Source organism: Megascapheus bottae, chromosome 22, assembly GCF_031878675.1.
Source record: "Megascapheus bottae isolate mThoBot1 chromosome 22, mThoBot2.hap1, whole genome shotgun sequence".
Classification (NCBI taxonomy): Eukaryota; Metazoa; Chordata; class Mammalia; order Rodentia; family Geomyidae; genus Megascapheus; species Megascapheus bottae.
In genome coordinates, this window is record NC_143530.1 from 17130736 (window position 1) to 17158393 (window position 27658).

General features: G+C 36.8%; 1 protein-coding gene across 2 annotated transcripts; it reads left to right on the forward strand.

Moving 5' to 3' along the window:
* The first annotated feature begins 949 nt into the window (after positions 1-949).
* LOC150048310 (sodium-dependent phosphate transport protein 1-like) lies at positions 950-26796 on the forward strand. 2 transcript variants are annotated; one of them, XM_090356270.1, is made up of 13 exons: positions 950-1014; positions 2938-3013; positions 5650-5822; positions 8414-8647; positions 8733-8820; positions 9124-9210; positions 12952-13070; positions 13173-13334; positions 14347-14479; positions 14569-14716; positions 20172-20262; positions 23447-23583; positions 26531-26796. In XM_090356270.1, exons 2-12 carry the CDS (start codon positions 2941-2943, stop codon positions 23579-23581), a joined length of 1443 nt encoding a protein of 480 aa, XP_090212396.1. In that variant the 5' UTR covers positions 950-1014; positions 2938-2940; the 3' UTR covers positions 23582-23583; positions 26531-26796. The 2 variants fall into 2 exon arrangements, with proteins under 2 accessions (XP_090212396.1, XP_090212397.1); XM_090356271.1 differs by lacking the exon at positions 2938-3013 and having other exon boundaries at positions 957-1014.
* Positions 26797-27658: the final 862 nt, after the last annotated feature.

Sequence of the window (27658 nt, forward strand, 5' to 3'; positions counted from 1 at the left end):
CCTAGCCAGCATGAGAAAAACAAAAGGAAACAAAAAATATATAATAACTAGAGCATACTAATGCATGCCTGCAGTACCAGCATTCAAGAGGTTGAGGTAAGACAGAGGTAGAGTTCAAGGACAGATTGGGCTTGTACAATTAAATATGTTAACAAAAAGGAGAAGGGGGAAGAAGTATATCTTTCTGAGCAAGTACTTGTCTCAAAAAATAAATTAAGTTACATGCATAATAAAAAGATAATAATGGTTAGGAATCTAATAAATAACTTACTGGCAACAATTTCTGACTCAGGACTTATATGTTGTTAGACACTCAGTAAGTCATCCTCACAGTTTCAGGTTAACTTGATTGAAGTTTGCATGTATGGAAAGATCATAATGCAAGAGTTTGAATAATTAATATATACTAATAAAGGAAACAATGCACATCTTTCTGAGTATGTTGAATGCCGAGTGGATATGAATTTTGAAAAGATGATAAAGGATGGGAGATGAGAGGAAGAAAATAATGGAGAAGAGAAAGAGAAAGGAAAGGAAATAAGGATATAAGAAGGGGAAGAAGGAAGGAATGAAAGAGAAGAGAAGTAGTGAGGGAGGGAAAGAAGAAGGAAGAAAATAAAAGACATTTATAGGGCATTTATAAGGCCATGCCTCTTTTATTAGACTAGCATTAGATACTATGGTCAATAAAGAAATCTTTTGGAAGGAAAAATGCTATCTCCTAGGTAAAGTTAGTAATTAAGGGTTTTTGTTTAGTAAGCTATAAAATTGCTAACAGATTCCCAAGGGGTTTCTAGTTCCGTGGATTATTTTAAGACTCCTATATCTCCTCAGAAGACTCAAGACAAGGGAGAATGTAAAGTTAAAAATTAAACTATTAGTTTTGGCATGATGAGGTCAAAGGACTTTAAAAGACTTTAAAGGGTGAAGTTAGAATTGTGTTTCAGAATTATGTAAAGCTGAGTAAAAAGTCTTCCCAGGAGAAGAAGAAATAGCTGCTTCATTCTGAATCAGGTCAGTGGCAGTCTGATGAAATGCAGAGTGAAATTGACAATGAAATCTGAGGACATGGAAGGGGGAGGGGAGGGAGAAGTAGTTCTTTCCTGACAGGTCTTACTGAAGATACTTAATAATATGGGAACAGTTTTGGGGAAAATGATGTCTATCTTCTGAGGCTTGATATGGGTTAATAAAAATAACATTTGACTTTTTTTTTTTTTTACAAGTAAATAGTTGTACACAAGGACATAAGAAAAGAAGAATGTGAGCCAGGAGCGTGGCCTAGTGGTAGAGTGCCTGCCTAGCATGCACAAAGCCCTGGATTTGATTCCTCAGTGCCACATACTCAGAAAAAGCCAGATGTGGTGCTGTAACTCAACTGGTAGTGCTAGCTTTGAGAAAGCCCAAGGACAGTGCTCAGGCCCTGAGTTCAAGCCCTAAGACTGGCAAAAAAATGTATTGTGTGGTGTTTCTATTATGTGTAAGTGGTGTGGTCTGTCAGTGGACAAGTGTGGGTATAAGTGAGTTTTTGATGTGTGTGGTAAGCTATGTGCATGTGACAGAAAGGTGTTGTGTGTCTGGTCTGTGGTGTACAATTTGTACATACATACATAATCTGTATACCTTATTTCATTTGCATTTTGGGGATGTGTGTGTGTGTGTGTGTGTGTGTTAAGTAGATATGTGCCAAACAAGAGGGGGGCCTGGACTGTTTGTGTAAGCTGTGTTTATGTGAGAGGTGTGTATGTACATATGGTTCATATGTATCTATGGAAAGTATGAGTTTGCAGTGTGGAGGTGGGTGTCAGAATAAACAAGTCCAGAGCGGTTCCAGTGGAAGAATGGGGAAGAATGGTGTTTGACAAGTCATTCAAAAAATACTTTGCAATCGAGTGTTAGGATCTGGTGTCACAAAACCGAATATAGTCAAACCTCAAAGTCTAGACTGACCAATCTATGTTGACATTGAATTCTAATGATAAGGGATTGCTTATATAAGGCTGCTTCCTCCTAATTCAGACTGAGCTTCCCACCTGGCACAGATTTAGCCGTGGAAGTTTCTTTAACCACAGAAGCTGACGCTATGCACAGGGCCACATAGGGATGTGGACAAGGACCAGCTCCTCTGCAAGGGAGTACAAAAAAGCAGAGGGCTGCATTCATGTATGGAAGTCTTATTTTACATGTATTTGTTCTTTGCTGATCTGTTCTCTTCGGTTTGGTACATCCAACATTCTCACCAGGAGGGGTCTCTTCCTGCTTGAAAGCCTTCTTTAGAATTTTTTGTTGGGAAGCTCTTACTTGGTAATGAGGTCCCTCAATTTTTATAATATTCTATAATATGGTTTATAATATATTATAAATATACATTGCATATTTAATAATACAATAACTATTAATATATTTTGTAATAACTTTATAATATTTTAGACAGAGTTCCTTCTTTTCTATGGTTTTTAGATTTTCTATATGGTCTTTTTTTTTCCTTTTGCTGGTACTGGGGCTTGAACTCAAGGTTGGGGGCACTGTCCATTAACTTTTTCCATTCATATTTTTCCATTCATCCTCTACCATTTGAGCCACACCTCCACTTGCAGCTTCCTGCTGGTTAATAGGAGATTAAAAAGTGTTATTGATTTCTTTTTTCTTCTCGAGCTGGCTTCAAACCATAGTTGTCAGATCTCATCCTCCTGAGTAACTAGGATTACAGGCATGAACCACTAGCACCCAGCTAGGCTTTCTGTATACTTTCCATCAACCAAAAAAAAACATCATAAAAGTCAAATACCAGAGGCAGCACATAGTGGCGTCAAAAGGACATTGTCATAATACAGCAAACTGCACTTTGATGCAGGTTTTATGTCAGAGGAGTACTGGGCGGCATTTTGTCAGTTGCTACTCTACATTATACTGATAGAAGTATATTTGTGCCCACAGTGGATGGGGACAAAAATTCATCAGCAAGAAGAGAAGCCACAGCAGCAAATGGATAACCAGCTCTCTCCCAGGAAAGGTAGCACTCTATTTACCGTGTAAATTTCTCCTTGAATATTATAATACCAATTATACATACAGTATATACACATAGCTCAGATATGCCATGTGAAATAATTTTTCTGGGGTAAAAACCCATAAAGATTCTTAGAAATGCTCAAGAAATGAGATTTTGAAAAAAAAAAGGAAAATCTCTAACTAAAAAGATTCCATGTTATGATTATTCACATTTTAAATGAGTTGCTATTTACATTGCTGTACGTGTATCAGTTTACCACTTGGTGGAGAATATGAGGCTATGTCCCTGAGATTTTTCTTCCGGATCTTTCTTCCAGATCGGTGGAAGAAAGAGAGACAGTGTGAATGCTCTTGAGTCACTGCATCTTTGGATAACAATTGATTGATTACTAAGCCTTTTTTTTTTTGCTAATATATGCACATACTTCTGTGTGGTTTGAGGTTTTTTTTTCCTTCAGATATCCTAAAGGCTGAATTTAGGCTCAGCATTAAAGAAAGAGCAAGTTGACAATTAAATTTCTCAGGGGAAATTTTTCCCTCTTCTGCTCAGCTTCAGGGATCACTCAAGCACAGATTTTTATTTTCCTTTCTTTTTCAGCTCCTGCTCAGAGTGGTTATCATTGACCCGGGAATTTTTTTGGCACCTAATCATTCTGGAAAAGGCCTTCATATTGTACTTCCTTATTTTTAGGGTTCTAGTGTTTTACACCTATTGTCCTATTCCTATGGGAGCTCCCAAACCCTAAGATCAAATATCCTCATGACAAAATCGATCTTCAGTGCTCACCTGTGCTTTAAGAATATTGTGGTCACTAAGGGCTTGTTCCAGTATTTCTTTCCTGACATATACTCATACTTTAAATGAATTAATTCACAATTTAAATGGTATATTTTTAACTATTTTATCCAATATACTTGTTTGCAATAGAAATGTTATTGGGCAAATCTAGCCAAACTAGTTTATGAACAGCTAGAGGAGGAGGACTCTCTACACAAAGTAACCATAAGGAGAAAAGGTGCCTGACCACAGTTACTCATGGCCTCACAGTTGCTAGGCAGACACTCTGACACACACACACACACACACACACACACACACACACACACACACTCTCCTAGGCCTTTATACTTTTGAGAGACGGTCTCATATTTATGCCCAGGTGGATCTGAACCTTGATCCTCCTATTTATACTTTCTACATAGGTATGATGACTAACATCTAACATTTTTTTTCTTTTTCACTTGAGATAGGAATTTCACTTTCTACCCAAGTTCACTAGGCTGAAATTATGAGTCTCCCGATCTCTGTCTGCCTTCTGTATATCTGGCCTCACAGGCAGGAGCCGCTACAACCAGCCTCAGCTGATCTTAAACAGGGAAAAAAGTGAGACAATTGAATCACATGATTCTTTTAAGACTGGGTCTAGAGGTCAGGGAGTGAGCAGTTAGAAAGATTCAACAAGTGACAGGATATCTAACAGATTCCCTCTGCTGGCTTTGGAGTTGGTGGAGGCCAGGTACATTTATTTTCTCTGCTTTTCAATAGATAGCTATCGCAGGCAATCTCTGGAGTCTAGCGTCTTCAGCTGAGAATGCTTTTGTTGAAATTCATCCAGATTGTTGAGTATATCAGTGGTTCTTTCCATTTTAATTCTGATAAACATGCCTTATGTTACACCATATGTTCAGTCTTTCCAAACATTCAGCTATTTTGAATAAAGCAGCTATAAACTTTATGTGCAGGTCTTTTTTTGTAATCATACATTCATATTTGTCTTGAGAAAGTACTGTTCATTGAAACAGACTTTGCTTTCCTCCACTGAATTATATCTGTATATTTATTCAAAAGCATTTAACCCTAAGTGAGTATCTCTGACTCCTGACTTCCTTCTATTGGTTTATTTGCTTGGCTTTACACTAACACTATTCATTACTCTAGCTTGATATCTATCTCAAAAAGGAATTGCATTTTCCTAAATCAATTTTTATTTCCATGAGGAAAATATGAGTTTCTCAACCAGGGTATCCTTATAAATTTGGAGAACAGAGCAAGAATTTTGTTCACTTTAAGAAAAGACATGTTTGTTGCTGAAGAGAAGAAAAGAAAACACAGTTTTTTGTTAAGAAGTATGTGTATGTGTGTGTGTGTGTTGTGTGTGCGCACATGCCAATCCTGGGCTTGTACTGAAAGCCTGGCTGCTGTCCCTGAGTTTTTGTGCTCAGGGCTATTGCCCTGCCACTTGAGCCACAGCTCCACTTCCCAGGTTTTTTGTGGCTAAATGGAGAGAAGAATTTCACAGACTTTCCTGCCCGAGCTGGCTTCAAACCATGATTCATAGATCTCAGCCTCTTAAGTAGCTGGGATTACAGTCATGAGCCACTGGGGCCCAGCTCAAGCCTTTAAAAATAAATAAGAGATTAATGTCCAGAGACATTCTAATTGGACTTATAATTTAATGAGATGTGAGGTTTTTCACACACCTTCCTATTAGATGGTAATTTCTCAAGGGGTATTAGTATAATACAATTTTAATTCCAAATGAAGGGCTTCAAATTTCTAGGTAGTCTTTTCTAAAGTGAAAGAGCATTTCTACCTCAACTATCTTAATAAGTGAAGTTTTCTGTTTCCGTCTCCAGTTCCAGGGTTTTGTTCCTTTCGCTATGGTCTGGCTATGCTTCTGCACCTCTGCAACTTTGTAACCTCGGCCCAGCGCACATGTCTGGCACTTACAATGGTAGCCATGGTAAACAGGACAGAGCCTCTGGATTTGACAAACACATCTGCAAAAACAGAGCTGGATTACGTAAAGGTATATCATGGATATAGCCTGAAGTCCTAAGTTTAAAATCCTATTTGGTTAGCTAATTTGTGTAGAGAATAAATTATTATAGATAGGGCAAAGATACCTAGAAAAAGAAACTCAAATCCAGGTCTTGCTTGACAGTAATGACATAAACAAACATGTGCCATACTTCAATACTTCCCTGATGTTTCTGAAGGGCTTGTCATCTAATTTTCTTTTCTATGAGGAATAATAAAGCCCAGGCATTAGGGATTCTTTCTTTCTTTATCAATGTTTTATTATTTCTATTTTTTACATCTAACATTTACACATTTTCCAAGATGAATCTATATATATGTATAGTTAAGAAAAGTATTTTTTAGTCTTTTTTATTATAGAAATTTGGGAAGGCTCTCAATAAATAGAAACAACAAGTAGCAAATCATTACTTCATTCGTTCCAAAATTATATCTTTAGTAGATACTTTTTTCTTTTCTACACAAAGAACTTAAAGTAACTATAAGTAATAATTAAGGTCCCCAATGGGAAAAAGTTGACCTCTTGAGAGGTGAGATAAATAATGTAAGTAGGGAAATGAGACAGTATTAAAAATGGGAAAGAAAGCTAAAAATCAAGCAGACTATCACAGAAATAAAAATGGCTTTGATGATGTTATTAATAAACTACCCAAACTAAGAAAAGAATCAATGACCATTAAATAGGTCAATAGAGATTTCCCATGTGGAAAGGCAAAAAGAATGGAAAACAAAATCTATCTTTTTTGAGTGGCAAAAGAGAAGAGGATACCATAAGACACATTCCCACCAGAGACACTGAAAATAGAGGGGGGAAGGACTCAAAGAGGAAGAAAATCTACGAGGAATATTCAGTAATCAGACTGCACTCTGCAATCAAAACCAACATGTGTCATTATTCTTTTTAAGTTTCCCAGTCTGACAGAAAGTATTTAAAATAGACATTTGCTTATTACTGAGCAACAGGTCTTGGCTATTGCAATTTTATCTTTTGTAACTAATCTATCTTACCCATTGAGATAATTGTATATTTCCTATTAACCTATACGCTCCCATACAAATGTAGATGTGTTTATCGCTAAGGTTTCTATAGGATAATTTGTATATTTGCATTTGTATTTTGTTCAATGATAACTAGTGATGTACTGGATAGAGAAATACACACTGAAGTTTGTACTTCTGATATAGGTGATTTTCAGTCTGACCTTGGTGGTTTTAATCCAACTAGGTGAGCTCTTTCTCCATGCTGTGATATGGAAAGAGATGCTCTTTTACAAGAAAAAGAAATTCCTACAAGAGAAACAAGACAGGCTTTGAGTGATCTGTTGCTATACCAGTGGGGAGTTGGGTAAATGTCTTCTGGCACACTTGATGTAGAGAAAAGTGCATAATAATCCCCCTGGATCTGCCAGTAATTAAAACACAGCAGGACAGTCTTATTTATCTTCTGGATACCCCTTCTTCCATAATTAAAAAAATATCTGCAGGCTCCCTGATCCCCTAGCTGCTGTATAGATGAACCCCACCCATTTCACAATCCCCCTACTGGCACTTCTACCAAATCTTTCCATGAAAGTCCTTCTCCATGTACCAGTGACATTGCCTTCAGTAGAAAACAGCTGTAAGATGACAGAGACTTGAGAAGGGAAGAAAAATAGAGAAACACAAAGGACAAGGTCAGTGTAACAAAAGGTCAAACAAATGGATTCTTTCCTATTTCCTTATTTACTATGAATCAAAAACACCTTCCAGCACATTTACCCTTTAGTCAGAAACCTTTACTTTCCAATATGTTCTTCGCAATCATGCAACTAACAGAGAAAATTTAGACACGTCCATAGAAACCTTGTCTTGTCTTCACAGTCATTAAGGTTTCTTCAAGTTCAACTGTGTGTCCATAAATACGTACAATCTACTTCCTCCTTAGTACCAACAGTAAGGCCCAATTCAGAATTTCTTTTATCAACTTCAATAATGAAATGAAACTATAGAGGCCTCCCAAACTAGAAATAGCAAAGGGAATCCACTTCTGGGGAAAATAACGTACATGATAGCCAAGCGTACATAGTAGTCTTTTATTGTTCCATCCATGGCTCAGACTGAAAATGATTCATAGTTTGATCTTCTCTCAGGCATTTTTCCTCACTGGGAGCAGTGCATATTTGGGGAAAGGTTATTTTGTAACTGAGCTCAAGTTAATGGAGTAAGTTAGAGGAAGCTAAAAGGCAAGAGAAAGAGACTGCAGAATACATAGTGCTATGTAATGCTTATAATATATGTATATATATATATGTATACTTGTAGGTATATGTATATATAAGCTTTATTCTCTTAGAATGTATATACATACATATAAATATATGTGCATATGTAAATATGTACATAGCTATCTCTAGCACTAAATCAATCATCTACATGCATTATAAGACAATAAAAGTGATTCTATGACAAAATAATTAGTAGAGAGAGAATAGAGACTTTACATGGGTTGATCAGGAAGACCATACTATTGAATTTCTAAATATCACATACTATCACCTCAATTTAACAGTATGGTTAGATATGTCTCTCATTTTCTTTCAGAATCCTGTGTATAACTGGAGTCCTGTTATCCAGGGCATCATCTTTAGTTCCATCTTTTATGGTGCACTCATCATCCAGATTCCCATTGGATACCTCTCTAGCATATACTCTATAAAGAAAATGGTGGGCTCTGCATTGTTCATCAGCTCTCTGCTCTCCCTGCTCATTCCATCAGCAGCTCAAGCTGGCAAGACTTTGATTATTCTGTGTCGAGTAGCCCAGGGGATGGCCCAGGTATGAAGATCAGGTGAAAATGGAATGAAGGTTTAGATTCACAGTAACTCTTAGAAGTAAAATGTCTTCATCTTTCCCCTTACAGGGGACAGTAACAGCAGCCCAGCATGGAATATGGATTAAGTGGGCTCCTCCCTTGGAACGAGGCCGACTTACCTCCATTTGTTTATCAGGTAGGGAGTTAGGGTTTAGAATGGTTGAAGTTCCATTTTCTATCATAGTGTCATGTTCTTTGTGCATGTCATGAGAAATGTATGTTTTTAACTATCAAGAGCTTTGGATGTATCTATTCCGGGATTTGTTCTTTAAAGATAGGGGCATGTTTTACAATGCAAAGAGGAATGAAATACTAAAGAAGAGAGAAAAATAAATGTTTTATTTTGGAGGAACTTCTTAGTTACACAGCAAAGATGCATTCCTTCAACTTTCAAATGCCTATATTAATTTAATGGGTTTTTTGGGTGCTTTTTGACTAGGGAACATGTTGGCACCATTCATTGTCTTGCTTGTGTCTGGATTCATCTGTGATCTTCTGGGCTGGCCCATGGTTTTCTATATTTTTGGTGAGTATCTTTCCATAAAATCTGTCAGAATTTAAGGGGAAAAAAATAAAACAACCCATAGATGTATAGAACAATGTCTATAAAGTCAATAGTAAAAATGATAGGATTCATAAAAGGAAAGTAAAAACATTCAAACAGGTCATCAGTATCAAACAATTTTATTACAAACAAGGCATAATTAACTTCTCAGATTTCTGAAAGGTTATATACTGCTTATACTTAATACCCCACAATGATCTGTAGCACCTATCCTATAATCAAACATATTAATTTCTTCAGTAAAAAATAACTACACAAATGGGAATACAACAAAAATGTTAAGAATTGATGCTGCCAAAGTGAATGCTAAAATTACTTTTATCTTTCTAATTTCATTCTCAGATTTGTGAAGGGAGAAGGAAAGTAGATGAGGGGAATACACAGAAAACTTCAAGTGCATAGGGAGCAAAAGACAGAGCCATCATGTAAAAACATGTTTCTTCAATGTTCCATTACTCTTAATATCAATATCGGTCATCAGTATTGAGGAATAGCCAGTTTAGCAAAGGAACACAAACATTGTATCATGAAATGGGTTGAAGAGTTGGGACTATCTGGCTTGGAGAAAAGAAGTCCTGTCTTATAAGAGAAATTCCAGCCTGCTCTGAAGTTTAAAACTATATGTTGAAGCCAGGCATTGTAACTCAAGCCTGTAGTCTTCACTAGTTGAAAGGTAGATATTGAGAGATTATTGTTTGAGATCAGTCCCAGGGCAGAAAAAGTGAGACTCCATCTCAACCAATGGGTGAGGTGCACCTGCCATCCTAGCAACAGGGAAAACACAATGGCTGGGTATAGTGATCTGAGCCTATCTTTCTAGGTCCACAGGAAAGGATAATTCAGAGAGTTGTTGTCTAAGTTGGTCCTGAGTGTAAAGCAAGATTTTCTCTCAAAAAGCGTGCTTCACGTGGTAAACTGCCTGCCTAGCAAGTACAAGGTCCTAAATTCAAATCCAAGTGCTGCTAAAAAAAAAATTAGATTTTAAAAATCAAATCAAGGGGGCTTGGAGTTTGGCCTAGTGGTAGAGTGCTTGCCTAGCATGCACGAAGATCCAGGTTCAAGTCCTCAGTAATATAAACATAAAAAGCCGGAAGTGGTGCTGTGGCACAAGTGATAGAGTTCTAGCCTTGAGAAAGTCCAAGAACAGTGCTCAGGCCCTGAACTTAAGCCCCAGGACTAGCAAAAAAATCCAATCAGGTGTGTAGAAATGGCAACAATATAAGGTTTCAGCCCCATGCAAGAAAACATTTGTAGTACATCCCCAAAGGTGTTGACCAAATGTTGAATGGCTTGTTCAGTGTTCAGATTGTATTGCCACTCCAACATCATGTATAGCAGTAAGTCAACTGAAGTTACCATAGATGGGTCCGAAACTCAAAGGAAGGCACTGTGTGTTATACCATGACAACAGTTTTACTGTGCAGTGCCTCATATGCTTTTTCCTTATATTTTTGCCAGTCCTGGGACTTGAACTCAGGACCTAAACACTGTCCTTGGACTTTTTCAAGGCTAGAGCTCTACCACTTGAGTCATAGCACCACCTCCCTCTTTTTCTCTGTATGTGGTACCTAGGAATCGAACCCTGGTCTTGGTGCATGCTAGGCAAGCACTCTATCACTAGGCCAAATTCCCAGCCCCAACCTTTTCTTTATTTGTGGGAAGAGAGAAAAGGGTTTAGGTAGCAGTGACTTATGCATCTACTCCATATTCTTTTACTGGAGCATCTGATGTCAAATGATCTACCTGACTTAGTGGAGTAAGCAAAATTGAATTTGATATAGTTTTAAAAATTTTGTTTGAGGGATGGGAGCTAGTGATAAAGTGCTTGTCTAGCATGCATGAAGATGGGGATTTGATTCCTCGATACCACATACATAGAAAAAGCTGAAAGTTGCCAGGACTGGCAAAAAAATTACTTGAATGTTCTTGCCAATGATGTTCAATAAATCTTAGTAGATACTGTTTTAAATCTCAAGGTTATGTCCTTAAAGAAGGAATTTTTGGAGTTGAATGAATTGCTGGAGTTGACTGTGATACATCTTGGTACAAACTTTTGGGTATTATATCTCTTAGTTTCCATTTTGTGTAGTTTGGTGTTCATTCTTTTCTTTTCTCTTTTTTTTTTTTTTTTTTTTGGTTCATTCGGCTTGAACTCTGGGCCTGAGCATTGTCCCTGAGTTCTTCAGCTCAAGCCTACTGCCCTACCCCTTGAGCCACAGCACCACTTCTGGTTTTATAGTGGTTAATTGGAGATAAGAGTTTCACAGACTGTAGTGTTCAGGCTGACTTTGAACTGCAATCCTCAGATCTCACTCAGCCTTCTGTGTAGCTAGATTACACTTGTGAGCTACAGCACCCGATACATTAAAATAAATCCTCAGTAGTTACTAGAAGCATTTATTTTGTTCCATTTTCTCTTCTACTTCTGGTATTTTTGTTTCAAATATGTTATGCGTTTGGAATTGCTCCATAGTTCTGGGATATTCTGGGTCCTTTTCCATGGTTTTGGGGTTTTTTTTGGTGGAATTCTTTGTCATTCAGTTTTAGAAGTTTCTTTAATTCAAGGCTAGTGCTCTATCACTTGAGCCACAATACCACTCAGTTTTAGAAATTTTTATTGACACTTTTAAAACTCACTGATTCTTGTGGGTCATATCCAGTCAATTAATGCCCCTGACAACAGCATTTTTTTACTTACAGCACATTGTAGTACAGTTTTTAAAATTTTTCTTCTGACTCTTCCTTGGTCATTAGTCTCTTTGAACTTTGTCTTTGTAAACATTCCTTCTGTTTCTTTTAATGATCGAACTTTTTTCCTTGCCATTTTAAGTATTGATTCACCTGACAACTCAACCTTAGCCTCTTCCTTTAGGTTCTATTCCCTCCCTATATCCTGGGATAATATAATACTTATGGCTCAAATACCACTTATTACTGTGTCCTCAAGCAGGCAATCTGATCTTTCAATCTCATTCTGAACAAGATACAATGACAACATCATATGAAATTTGAGGGCTATATAAAATCATCTCCTCATCATCTCAAAAAAGTGAATTCTACAAAACCAGAGATTTGGGATTCATTTATTCACTGCTATTTGCTCAGGACCTAGAATAGTGTATTAATGTACATAATAAACATTTAACCAGTATTTGTAAAATAAACAAATTTATTTCCTCTAGGCTAAGTAAATACTACAACCTATTCTAACAGAAGATGCTCTCTTCTCAGATTGTTAGTATAAAAAGTTCAAAAACAACAAATAATTTGGCACATATTTATAGGATTTGAATAATCTCTGAAGCTTGGGTTATAGCTCAGGAATTTGGTAAGGGTAAGCTCTCATATATGAAGGATTTATCAAGCGCTAAGCTGGCCCAAGGTCTGCCATTTTCTTACGATGGAACATATGCAGGATCTGAAAAGTTAAGGACCCAAATGAGGTCAAAGTTAGTGGAGAGATACAAAAACTAGCAGTCAACAGAGGAGAGAGGGTTAACTACCGTTTCTACAAAATGCATTCTGCAAGGAGAGGACTAAAAAAGGAATGAAAACTTTTGAGCCTTACTTACTGTGTTTAAATGAGGAAAGGGCATCTAGGTTCTCAGACAGATGCACACACAAAAATGCCCTTTTGAGAAAGAGACCCTCTATGGTATTATAGAGAGAAAGTTCCAATTCTAACTTGTCCTTCTTTGATAGGTGGTTATGGCTGTGTTCTCTGTCTTTTCTGGTTCGTTCTGGTTTATGATGACCCCAAGAATCACCCATGTATAAGCATCAGTGAAAAAGAATACATCATATCTTCCCTCGCCCAGCAGGTAGAACACAGTGCTCTGTTTTGACATCTCCTAGATCCCACTCCAAACAAAGCAAGTCCTATCTTATTTTCTTTTGACCATGATCAATTATTTATTTTCCAGGCCAGCTCAGGTAGACAATCTCTGCCAATCAAGGCTATGCTTAAGTCTCTTCCACTCTGGGCCATATCCTTGAATACTTTTGCCTTTATGTGGACAAATAACCTCTTCATATCATACACTCCAACATTTATCAACACAAAGCTTCATGTTGATATAAAAGAGGTAAGTATATCATTTATCTTCATTTTCAACTTTGTGAAGAACTCTACTTCTTTCTGTGTCTAATGATCAAAGTCTAGTTCTTGCCTGTTCCCTCCCTTGTTTACCTAGTGCTCTCTCCCTAGAGACTCATGGTTTTGAGTTTTATATGAAGGTTGTCTACAACAGAGGATGTTGTTATGGACATAATATCTGCCACTCCACCGATAATGCACATTCATGCTTCCTCTCATGTATCCCCACTTCCTTCAGTGCATGCCTATCCTTCTATCCTTATCTGTACTTAAGAGTCAATACCAACCTTCCCTTCAAGCACTGGAGTCCTTCTAGGAAAGTCACTTGGCTAGGCCTTGCCACCATGCTCAGCTATTACCAATTCTTTTTAGGTAATGTACTGAATCTTGGCCTGTAAATCCCTGACTTAAGTCTCACTCTGAAAGAACTGGCACCCTGAGTGCTTCTCTGACATGGAGAGTCACTGATGCTTTAAACTTCCTGTTGTTTAATCCTAAAATAACCAGGGAAAGTTTTCTTGGGCTTGCCACTTTGACACTCTCTGTAATGAACCAGTACTACAGGCAAGGAGCTAGCATAGCAGACTAGTGGCTAGTTCTATAAATTTCCACTGACTCCATTTTATCTTCTGTGAAAACATGTTGTTGCTATAAGGATTCACAATGGCCGATTTAGAGTAAGCAACTGTCACCATTATTATCTCCACAATTTTCTCCAGGGCTAGCACTTCTTGTTCCTAATGTAGTTTTTCTAATTCCCCAGTGTTTCCAGGTCCCATGGGTACAGAAGTAAAATATTAGATAGATTGTGACAAGTGTCACTGACCTCAAAACTATTTTTCTCTGTACAACTGGCCATGTGACCCCAGCAGGAATTCTGGTGTAGAATGTCAATAATTTTAGAAAGTACATATTTTAGATACTGACCTCAGTGAAAACACTGTATGTATGGTATTGCTTTACCCATCATCCGCATTCTCAGAATAACATTTTCTCCTCAGAATGGGCTGCTGTCTGGCTTTCCTTATTTGTTGGCCGGCATCTGTGGTATTCTAGCAGGTCATATGTCAGACTACTTCCTGTCCAGGAATATTTTCAAGCTAGTTACCATACGGAAACTCTTTACCACACTAGGTAAGGAACTAAGTTATTCAAACATTTAGAAGATGTTTCATTCTCATATTTAGGATGAGTCTCACTGTGTTGTCTAACTTACTTCTCAGGAATATTTTCTCCTGTGATCTTCAGTCTATGCCTGCTTTACCTGAGTTTCAACTTTTACAGCACTGTCACTTTCCTGACACTGGCTAATGCCACATCCAGCTTCTGCATAGCTGGTACAGTGATAAATGCTTTGGATATTGCTCCAAGGTAAGTTTCCCTGAAATTTCATTTTCATTAATAAATAAATTCTGTCCATATGTATGTATAGTATAAAACGTTTTGAAATGTGGATGCCTTGTGGAAGAATTAAGTGGAGCTAATTACTTGCAAATACTTATCATTTCTTGGTGAGAACACTCGAGATCTACTATTTTTACAGTTTTTAAGAATATCATATCTTGGGGCCGGGAGTTTGGCCTAGTGGTTAAAGTGCTTGCCTAGCATGCACGAAGACCGGGATTCCATTCCTTGGTACCACATACATAGACAAAAGCCGGAAGTGGTGCTGAGGCTCAAGTGGTAGAGTGCTAAGCCTTGAGAAAGTCCAAGGACAGTGCTCAGGCCCTGAGCTCAAGCCCAGGACTGGCAAAAAAAAAAAAAAAGAATATCATATCTTGGGGCTGGGAGTTTGGCCTAGTGGTAAGAGTGCTTGTCTAGCACGCATGAAGACTGGAGTTCAATTCCTTGGTACCACATACATAGAAAAAGCCAGAAGTGGTGCTGTGGCTAAAGTGGTAGAGCTCTAGCCTTAAGAAAGCCCAAGGATAATGCTCAGGCCCTGGGGTTCAAGCCCCAGGACTGGCACAAAAACAAAAAAAGAATACTATACCTTGCTATTTACCAGTGTTGTACAATAGATCTCTTAAACTTACTCCATTTATCTAACCTAATTTTTTTTTTTGCCAGTTCTAGGCTTGAGCTCAGGGTCTGAACACTGTCCTTGGACTTTCTCAATGCTAGAGCTCTACCACTTGAGCCTCAGCACCACTTCCAGCTTTTTTCTATGTACATGGTACCGAGGAATCGAGTCTGGGTCTTCGTGCATGCTAAGCAAGCACTCCACTAGGCCAAACTCCTGGCCCCCTAACCTAAATTTTGTGTCATTCAAGGAGCATCTTCATAAACAATATCTCTCATCTATGCCTAGATTGTAGTAATCAACATTCTACTCTCTGCTTCTCTGCTTTGGTGAGGTCAACCATTTTGCACTCTACATGTATGTAAGATTATGTGGCATATGTATTTCTGTGCCTGGATTATTTCATTCGCAGTAATATCCTGCTTCAAATGACAGGATTTCTTTTTTTTAAAGGCTGAATACTATGTCCTTCTGTGTATGCATCACATTTACATACCCATTTATCAATGATAGTTGGAATGTTTTCTATCTTGTACAGTATGAATAATCCTGCAATGAACAGATATGAGCAGGTATCTCTTTGTCATACTGATTTCATTTCCTTTGAGTATCTAACAGTGAGTGTGTATCTAACATTTGATCATATGATGCTTCTATTTGTAATTTTTGCCATCTTTTTGGAGAATATCAATAGAGGAATTAAACAATGGATTCTTAGGATATAATATAATGGATCAGAAAGTCTCTCTCATCTTCTTGTCAAAGAGAGGCTGCTATAAATATTTTAATTATTTTTGACTGGTCAATGGATTGAATATCCTTGAATTTTCCCATCCCTAGAACTTTAGACTGACCATTGTTCAGATATTTGGGTTTTGTTCCTATTTTATTCAATCATTCCATACCTAAGTATAAAACTCAGTGAAATTGTAACACTACTACAATGGATTTCCGCTCTTACAAAATGTTTTTTTTCATGAACCACTGCCACTCAAGAATAAGAATGACTGTTGTCCAGAAAACTGTCATATGTTTTCCCTATCTCTAATAGCAGCTTATTAGGGACTTGATAGGTATTAGGTATAGGGCTTATAAAGCTCCAATTTCTGCTCTAAGAATTGAACAAGTGATCTATATTGTGTATGTGTAATTATTTTTCAGAGAAACTGTAGCACCCAGAATTTTTGATACTGAGGATTGCTTGTATTTTTTTTCCAGTCCTGGACTTGAGCTCAGGGCCTGAGCACTGTCCTTGGACTTTCTCAAGGATAGAGCTGTACCACTTGAGTCTCAGCACCACTTCCAGCTTTTTCTTTTCTATGTATGTGGTACCAAGGAATCCAACCCAGGTCTTCGTGCATGCTAGGCAAGCACTCTACCACTAGGCCAAACTCCCGGCCCGATTGCTTGTATTTTTGACCACAAAATAAAAATACTATTCATGTATAAAACTCTCCCCAGAGTGGCAGCACTTTAAATGTCTCTAAATCTGTAAAGAAAGCACAGCTATTAAAATTTCATAAATAATTTTAAGAATAGAAGAAATACAAAGAAAATAATACCTTCATCAGAATAAAATTACTAGAGGCCAGTATTGTGGAGAGAATAAAGATCTAAAAACACATAGACATAGAAAATATACACTATTTTCAAAAGGAAAATGATAAGAATGACAGCTGCCTTTACAACAGAACAATGAAAGCCAGAAACTATTCAACTAGTCTCCCTAAAAGCAAAAGAAAATCACTATTACCTACAAGTCTAAATCCAGCAAAAGAATTCCCTTCTAGAATTAGAATAAAGCAAGATAATTTAAAGTCAAACTAAGAGATTTCATCTACAGACCTCAACTAAAGAGCCACCACATGGAAATTCTTTAGGCAGAAGTAAAAGAATCACAGTGACACAAATGCATAAATGAAAAGAAATGGAGAAGAAAATATTAGGGGAAAAATAAATTACTAAGTTCACAAAATAAAACAGTAATACTTACAAAGTATAAAGTACATATAAAGCACACTATAACAATGATGCAAGTGTTGATAGAGTATATAAGTAACCTTAAGTGAACACTTATGACATTGTATTAATGGCAATATGTAAGACTATTCATTTATATTAGGCATCAGTGAGTCTAGTACACACACACACATACACACACACACACACACACACGTGCACACACACATAACGATCTCAGGCATTAACTGAGAGTGAACATGTGGAAGAGAAGCAATTAAAATAATGATGAAATAGAAATAAATGAAGTTATACCAGTGGGTCATACCTGTCATCCTAGCTACTTGGGAGGCTAAAATCTAAGGACTGCAGTTCAAAACCAGCACAGACAAGAGAATCTATGAGACCCTTCTCTCCAAAAACCACAAAAGGCCAGAAGTGGAGTTGCAATTCAAGTGGCAGAGAGCTAGTGTGAGCACAATGGCGAAGGGAGGATACGCAGGCCCAGAGATCAAGCCACAGGATCAGCAAAAAAAGTAGTTACAAAGGAACAATAACAATCTTTTAAAGCCAGATATATCAGAAAAACATGAAATATGAAAAGATTAAATGAGACTGGAATAAAAACAGAGATACATACAATAGAAAATTTATAAGGAAAATAAGTCAGAAAAGGCAGACTTTGTTTCAAGGTACCATTCTAGAAACAATGGGATATTTTGCTAGTAATCATGCTGGTAATCCTAGCTACTCAGGAAGTACTTTGTCTATCTTCCTGAGACGAGCAGTTCACGATAGTGCTCGCCCCTTGATAGCACAACTTTACAATGATGCTACAAGATAATAAACTAAGCTCTTCCATACAAACTGATTTTTAAAGTACCAATGAAAATATTGTGAAAAATATTTAATCTAGTAATATATAAAAAGTTATACATGCTGGCATACCAGTAACATCTATTATAGAAATGCAAAAACATTGTTTAATGCATGTAAATAAAGCAAAGAATATAGACATTCTTTGCAGGAAAGCAAATGTAGGAAAACAAAAAATTGTGTAATAATTTTGATGCTAAAGAACCTTAATGAAATGATGAAATGATGGCCATTTGAATATATGATGCTGAGTCAGGAAACTATCCATAAAGGAAAAAATTAAGAAATCTTGATTCCTATCCCATATCATAAAGAGAGAAATGATTTTCAGTTCAAGTGTTTATAAAATAAAAGTGTGAAAATAATGTAAACATATACCCATTCTATGGCTTGAAGTAATCCATAATTTCTTTCTTTTATTTTTGAGGTACTGGAAATTAAATAGAGGGTTGAGTTGTTGGTAAACAAGAACTCTACCATTCAGATAACATCCTCATTGTTTTTTAATTTAATTTTTTTTTACTTTGGAGACAAAGTCTATGTAGACTATGATGATCTTAAAAAATTCTCCTGCTGCAACATCCCAAGTGCTAGTCCTATAGGTTTATACAAGTGTACTCAGTGCACTATTTCTAAATAGGTACCTGAATGTACATAACATTAATTATGCAATATTATCTTGAATATATATTGTACTATGTTAAGTATATATTATATGTGTTATGTGGTTAAAATCACCAACTGTCTATTGAAATATTCTATTAAGAAAATGAGAAGTATCTGGGCGTGGTGGCTCACACCAGCAATCCTAGCTACTCAGGAGGCTGAGATCTGAGGATCAGTGATGAGGCTTGAACACTGATCCTGGACACTGTTCCTGAGCTCCTCAGCTCAAGGCTAGCACTCTACCACTTGAACCACAGCGCCACTTCCTCCATGAGACTTTTATCTCCAATTAACCACCAGAACACTGGAAGTGGAGCTGTGGCGTAAAGTGGTAGAGCACTGGCCCTGAGCTGAACAGCTCAGGGCAGCACCCAGGCCCAGAGTTTTAAGCCCCATGATGAACAAGAAAAGGAAGGAAGGAAGGAAGGAAGGAAGGAAGGAAGGAAGGAAGGAAGGAAGGAAGGAAGGAAGGAAGGAAGGAAGCAAGCAAGCAAGAAGGAAGGAAGGAAGGAAAGAAGGAAAGAAAGAAAGAAAGAAAGTAAGAAAGAAAGAAAAGTCACTGAGTGACTTGATTTTAAAAAAAGCATATAAAGCATGGAAAGAGCTTCTTCTAATCAACAGAAAGATAATCCAAATGAAGAATTTACACAAAACAACAAAAGTTTAGTAAATTCTTTCATTGATTAGTAAATTGTCTTTTACAAAAAGGTCAGATAAACATCAGTTCTAGAACTGGATACTCAGGTCATTTACTGTCAATGCTTCTTAAATAATGATGCATTTTTCATTGCTATGCCTTTCCTTAAACTTGCATTCCTTGGCAATGTAATAGTTCATGAACAAAGTGACTTTAAAGTAAAATAATTAAACAAAATAGCTTATATTCCCCTATAACGAACAATCTAGGAAAATGTGGTCAATGACTTAGAGTGGGCAAACTTTTGTTGTTCTCAGCATGTGTCCTTCAAGCGTGATTTAATTGGTATCATTTCTTAAGCTCTGGGAAGATAGAAGAAGTCTAGAACAAGCAATAGTTCAAAAAAGAGATGGAAGAAAGTATCATCATTTTCTCTCATATCTAAAAACAGCCTAAATTTAGTTCTGCAGCCATAAACAGTGACAAAGGACTCTGAAATATAGATCTAACTGGACATCAGTTTGCACAGAACACACAATGGCTAAGACCTCAATATGTGAGAAATTCAAAAAGTGTTTCAAGTTTATAAAAATTGGATGGCAAAAATAATGTAGAAGAAAAACAGCATAACAGATAATGTTGATATACTCTTTGTTTTGGCCCAGATATTATGGATTTCTTAAAGCAATTACAACCGTAATTGGAATGATAGGTGCCCTAATTTCTTCTACAGTGACTGGATTGTTCCTTAGCCAGGTAAGGGGCATGCAAATATACATAGTTATTTTTCCAGAAAAATACACATAAAGAAAGTTAAATGTGTGTATATGTACAATTGCAAAGGAGATACCACAAGAGGTGAGTTATGAGTTTGTGTCCTTTGAAAATATATTTTGAACCAGTCCTGAGCCTTGAACTGAGGGCCTTGGCAATGTCCTTGGGCTTTCTCAAGGCTAGAGCTCTACCATTTGAGCCACAGTACCATTTCTGGCTTTTTTCTATCTATATGGTACCGAGGAATCAAACCCCAGTCTTCGTGGATGCTGGGCAAGCACTCTACTACTAGGTCAAACTCCTGGCCCCTGAAAATAAATTTTGTCAAACCAAGAACTCTTTCAAATGTATATAAATTTTTTTCTCATTGTATGTCAATTTTTAGTAATGCTTTAATCATTAGTTGTTGGATGGAAGTAACTGTAGATAAAGTATGGCAAGAAATCTTATGCAAGAACTTGAGGCCCTGAGTCAAAGGCTCAGTACTGGTACAAAAATTTCTTTTCATTAAAAAAAGAAGGCAAACATAAACACATAACTAGACCAATAATTAAATGGTCTGCTTTGAATCATTTGGGTGGACAGAAAATATCAAAACTTGATTTGAAGTGCTTCAGGTGTACTTACCCCCAAAGAGAAAACCCAACACCCATGAGAAGATATTATCACACTTTCACATCACTCAGTAAATTATACACTGAGTTTAAAAAAATATACTGAAGAGTTCACCTATTATTATTAAAGAGTGGTGTGGTTTAATTTGCCTACCCACAAAAGACAGAAATTTAGATTTATTATCTAGATGCAAAAATGTTTTGTAGGTCTAGGCAAGATATTAGTGTAGGAAGATATAACAGTGTAGTGAGAATCACCTAGGCAGAGGGTTTAAACAAAAGAAGTCATCAACATCACTGCCATGTGGGTCATTTCCCCCTAACAAATATCTTTTTGTTTCTGGAATAGGCAGCTGAAAAGTGAAGTCCCACAGTATTTTTTCACAACCTCAGAGGGACAGGGGACATTCATTAAGAGTTCAGAACCTAGATTAGCATAAGCTGGAACCAGATCCCAGAAATGAGACTACATTTAGCACTGGAAATGGCTGTCTCTTAACAGGACATGAGTAGTGGTAAAAGTCCTGCAGCAGACATTCCACATCAGAGCCACGGGAGCATTTTTCCTTTGAGAATGTAAATAAAAGAAAGATGCAGTTATTAATGGTCACATAATATACAATGTCACATCCCAGAGAGGGAAATAAGGTACAAATAGTAAATATATGAAAACACAAATGGAAAAGGGAGAGACATTGAAAACTTTTTGTAACTATAATTAGTAAATAGATTTGGGTCTGGTATCAGATATAGGATATGTACATATGCATATTGTTTTCTAAATATCTGAATGAAGAATAACATTTTAAAATATGTGCATTACTTGTAACCCATAACAAAAAGCATATGGATAGAAATAAATTTAATGAGTGGTTTATATGTTTACAATGAAAACCATGAGAGAAATTTGAAAGACATTGAAAAGCAAAATAAATGAGGGGTGCACTGCTGTCTTCTTGAATTGGTAAAATGCGATTCATCTGTGTGAGCTGCAGATTCAGTGAAATCCTTTTTGTGGGAAATGAAAAGATCTTCATACAACTTACATGTATTCACAAGAGCCAGCTGATCCTCTTGGTTGAGAAAATCTTGAAGAAGAAAAGATGAAATAATGGCTTGAGTTGTTTCTAGAATGAAGCAGTAGAAAATATACACTAACATAGGAATCATCTGAACAAAATAATAATTACAGTACATGAAAATAGGTCAAATTTAGCAAGTTTTTTGCAAAGCACACTTTCTACTGCTTCTTCATATATGATTGCATGATATGGTCCAATGTTCACTATATGAGATACCTTGAAAAGTTGCAGAAGATTTTTAAATAATGCATCACAATGAAGAAAAATTTCCTAGGGACTGCACAAAACTGGTATCTTAATGTCTGATGAAAGCAGAGTTTTAGGTATTTAGTGGAAGGATAAAAGCAATCATTTATATAGAGTTGAAACGATAACTTTATTGGCTGTTTGTGTCTCTTTTCCCATGTTTAAATGACCTGTGTTACTCTCTCTATGTTTTTATTATAAAGGAGTTGTATAGAGGGTTATAGTTATGAACACTGTCACCTCTCCTCATTTTCTCCTGCTATCCCCCCCCACAACTCTCCTCCCCACAAGCTGTAAAGTTCATTTCCCACATAGTACCCTATATCCCTGTTGCATTGGTTCACCCTTTGTCCTTTGTCTCACCATTTCTACGCCTCCCCTTCCCTTCCTCAAATCAGATTAACTTATATACAATACAAAGGTTACTGGAATAATAATCAAAAAACAGTGACAACAGGGGGTAAAACAATGGGGGGACAGTAAAAAAACAAATAACTGCCTATAGTACACTAAGAAAAAAACCCTCTTGTTTCCATTATTTCCTAGTCCATTTTAATTAGCTATTGAGTTATTGTCATCCTCAGCTAGAACTATCCTAGATATGTATTAATTATTACAAGTGAGGGAAATCAGGCAGCCTATGTTTCTTTGGGTCTGGCTTACCTTACTTAATACAACTTTTGCCAAATCTTTCCATTTCCTTATAAATGGGGAGATGGCATTCTTTCGGATGGAAGCATGGAATTCCATTCTGTGTATATACCATATTTTATTGATCCATTCATCCACTAAGAGGCATTGAGGTTGATTCCATGTCTTGGCTATGGTAAATAATTCTTCACTGAACATAATTGTGCTTTAGTGTGGCCTTGTTTATGGACATTCAGGTAAATGCCCAGAAGTGGAATTGCTGGATCATAGGGGAGATCTATGGTTAGCTTTTTGAAGAACCTCCATACTGCTTTCCACAGTGGTTGAAGAAAACTTTGACAAAGTAGCAGGATATAAAATTAATCCACAAAAATCAATAGCTCTTCTGTATGTCAACAATGAGAAGGGCAAGGCTGAAAACAAGAAAGCAACTCCTTTATACCTAGGAATTAGCCACAGATGTGAAGGACCTCCATAATGAAAACTTTACTGTATATTTAATACTATAAATATTACAAAACACAAATAATATGATCTGTAATTTATAATTTCTTTGTATTTTTAATCCTTTAGGATACAGAATTTTCTTGGCATAAAATCTTCTTCCTGCTGGCGGGCATTAATGTGACAAGCATAATTTTCTATCTTGTATTTGCTAAAGCAGAAATTCAAGAGTGGGCTACAGAAAAGCGAAATACTAGACTCTAAAGGTGAGAAGGGCTCAGATTAAGAACAGTCTTTGAAACTGGGAGATGGAACTTGAGAATGAATTCCTGAAATGGGAAACAATAAGGGATTCGGGTTTGGAGAAGAGGGGACTATGTTAAATACGAAATTATGCATCTTTGTGGAAATGACACCAGTCGAAAGAGCTATATAATGTGTGATTGTTGTTCTTGATGCACTATGTTATTTCTCATCACTTTTGTTGTCCCTTGGTTATTCTCATATTGTTACAGTATTTTACCTTGTTATCTGGTATATTGTATATACATTTATTTGTTTATTTGAAGTAGGAAAGGGAAATGGGGACAAAAACATGAGAAGGGGTATCAATGTATGTGAAGTAATGTGCCTTCTATCTGGCGAATATAACTGTAACCCTTCTATTAATTACAATAAAAAATGAAGTTGAATAAAATTAAATATAATATATTGAGAAGTAAAAAAGGTAGGGGTAAATACCTCTGCCAGTTGCTATCTAGAGGTTAAACAATATAAGAAGTGAAAAATTTGCTAATGGGTAAAGGCATGAGATGCCATAAAAGTGACCCTAAAATTAATTGCAAATGAATGATGAAGACAAAGAGCCTGCTTAAGTGTGCTCAAAGAGAATCTGGTATTATGCCTTCACAATTTAAATTTTATCAGTTGTAAGAAATAATATTTTTGGGGCCAGGAGTTTGGTCTAGTGGATAAAGTGCTTGCCTAGCATGCACGAAGACCCGGGTTCAATTCCTTGATACCACATATATAGAAAAAAGCCGGAAGTGGTGCTGAGGCTCAAGTGGTAGAGCTCTAACCTTGAGAAAGTCCAAGGACAGTGCTCAGGCCCTGAGCTCAAGCCCAGGACTGGCAAAAAAAAAAGAAATAATATTTTATTATATATTAATATAGCAATTATATATTGTTATATAGTATAATATGATTTTGTTTTCTTTTTTTATATTATTCCACCTAACATAAAAATAAAAATGAATACATGTGCAGTAGCCCTATTTTGGAATCTTCACCAAATTAAATGAACCAAGTGTTGGCTATCAATGATTTCTAATGTCACAAAAGAGAGGCACAAAGATACTTTGTAACTTCTGATGAGGAAATACAAAACCATTAATGTCTTGCCAAGAGAATCAAGCTGTGTCTGATCAAACCTCTAGTCACAACTACTGCTTTTAAAGGGAATAGGCTATAACCAGCAGTTTACAAATATAGACTCTTTTTTTTTGTGGGTTGTGGGCCTTGAACTCTGGGCCTAGGCACTGTCTCAGATCTTCAGCTCCTGGCTAGAGCTCTACCCCTTGAACCACAGTGCCACTTCAGTTTTCCAGTGATTAATTGGAGATAAGAATCTCATGTACTTTAGTTTTAGTTCCCTAGGCTTGTTTTGAACCACAATCCCCAGATCTCAGCCTCTTGAATAGCTAGGATTACAGGTGTGAGCCACTGCACCTGGCTCACAAATATAGACTATTATCTGAATATTTTATCACAAAATTCACTTAGATGAAAGGCTGCTTACCAAACTTGTGAAGTTGGTGCATTCAGTGGGAAGGGAGTAAAAACAGGAACAGGTGTCTAGGAATAGGCAGGGTATCTAGAAACCCCCAGAAATCTGTAACCCTAAAGGTATGAACTAGGCTCAGCTATGAAAGTAAATTCTTTATTCATGTTTTAATATACAGAATTTGACCTATTAAATATTCAAAGTTATGCTAAATGTTTTTCATCATTGTTTCTATTTGATTGCCTTTTGTGTACGTAAACAATTTTTAATATTTGAAGGCCATAATTTTAGAAAGACTTAGACAAGTATATCTTAATTACAAACTTATTTTGATGATGTAAATTTGACTTTTTCCATTTAAAAATTTTTTATTTCACTTTCTTAAATTGATATAACAACCTCAAGTTGTATTGCAAGTTGTATGTCTTATCCTTCCTTCTTTCCTTCCTTCTTCTCTCTCTCCCTCCCTCCCTTCCTTCCTTTCTTTTCTTCTCTTCCTCCTTCCCTCCTCCTCTCCTTTCTTCTCTCCCTTCTTTTCTTCCTACATTACCTCCCTCACTTTCTCCTTCCTGTCAGTTACTAGGGCTTGAACTCAGAGCTTCCCTCTCACATGGGCTTTGCACTCATAACTGGCACTCTACCACTTGAACCACACCTCTTCTTCTAGCTTTTTGCTAGTTAGAGATAAGAGTCTAGGACTTTTCTGTACACCCTAGCTTAGAACCTTAGCTCTCAGCTAGGGTACCAATATGAGCTACCAACCCCTAGATGCCTTACTCCTTATGGCTTTAAAAGGTCTTCTATTTTACTCTTAGTAAGTTGCTAGTTTTTCATAGTTACCATGTTAATGAATGGAACCCGGGTCTTCGTGCATGCTAGGCAAGCACTCTACCACTAGGCCAAACTCCCCGCCCTAAATTTTCTTATTTTATTTATTTATTTATTTATTTATTTATTTATTTATTTATTTATTTTTGCCAGTCCTGGGCTTGAGCTCAGGGCCTGAGCACTGTCCTTGGACTTTCTCAAGGCTAGAGCTCTACCACTTGAGCCTCAGCACCACTTCCAGCTTTTTGCTATGTATGTGGTACCAAAGAATGGAACCCGGGTCTTCGTGCATTGCTAGGCAAGCACTCTACCACTAGGCCAAACTCCCGGCCCTTGCCCTGACCTTTTAGGTATAGACTTTTGAGAGTAGAGAAAGAGACAAATTTGCAACAGATAGTTATTTTAATGTTAGGTAGTAGTGTAAGAATGTGTAGGATAACCTGCCACTGGACAGCAAAATAAAGAGAAAAAATATGCCAGTTTAGACCATTCATTTGAAATAATGAAAAGCTATCTCATATCTTCTAGGTAGAAAAATCCACCAGTGATATTTGCGCGCATGTTTTTTGTTGTTGTTTTTTATATTTCTCTACAAAACATAGGGTAAACCTAACATGGGATGGACCTGGGACCAGACAGCCTTCTCACAGATTGAAGGAGTGAGTCCCATATGAGAATGCAGCTCCCAGAACATTATGGGCTCCAGGAAGAAAGCACTCTGAAGAGCCCAAAGACTCCAGTCTCATCTCTTTCACATCCTTTGTACTTCTTTTTTTGTTACATGTATTGTTTGTAACAAGTTACAGATCTGATTTATTAAAAAAAAGAATGTTTATTTAAGTGATAGCTATCTGACCCAATAAACAAACCTGAAATTTTATTGAAAACTTTGTGAAAGACCTTTGTTCTCAATGCGCAAGTGTTACCTCCTCCCCTCATGGCCATGGTGAAAGTGTGAGCCATTGGAAAAATCTCAGATGTTTGCTAAACTTTCAGGTTTACTTATTTTGGGGGAGGAAAAGGTACAAAAACCAGCTTTCCTTTCTAGTGGATTCAGGAAGAAACCAGTTTATTTTCAGAAGTGACTAGAAAAAAATTAAAAGATTGAGGTAAGAAAAGTTGATGATTGCATGCATATTTGAGTAGCTCAAAAAGAAGTAAGAGATGCAATACCCTAATTGGCTAATGCCTTGTCAATGATAAATCCTGGGTTTAGTAGAGTAAGCAGGAGAACTAGAGTGGAACAGATGAGTTCTTGGGTATTTTAATGCCAGTTTAAGTAAGCAAATGAATCCATCATTTTAACTGATTCTATCCTCAAACAAAGTATATAAAGAAAATTTCAGGAGCAAGAAAGAAAATGTAGGTGAAAATACTTTCTTCCCATTCATTTTCCCCTAATTTTCCATTCATAGATTTACATATTGATTCAAAAATATCTATCAGCACTTACTGTGTATACAATATTATTCTTTTATTTTAGATGTTACCAAATAACGTATAACATGGTTCCTGATATCTGGAGCCCAACTCTCACAGGTGCAATCCAGATCGTGTTCATTTTCCTTCTTGTTTCACTGAGTGTGACCGAGACCTTTGTGAGTGGCATCCTCATCAATTGAGTGGCATACCAAACTCTAGGTATTGCTCTGGACATCTTTCTCTCTTGTAGTATCAAAGCCTTTTCAGATTTGTCTCTTGAAGCAATTAATCTGTTTATGTATTTAAAA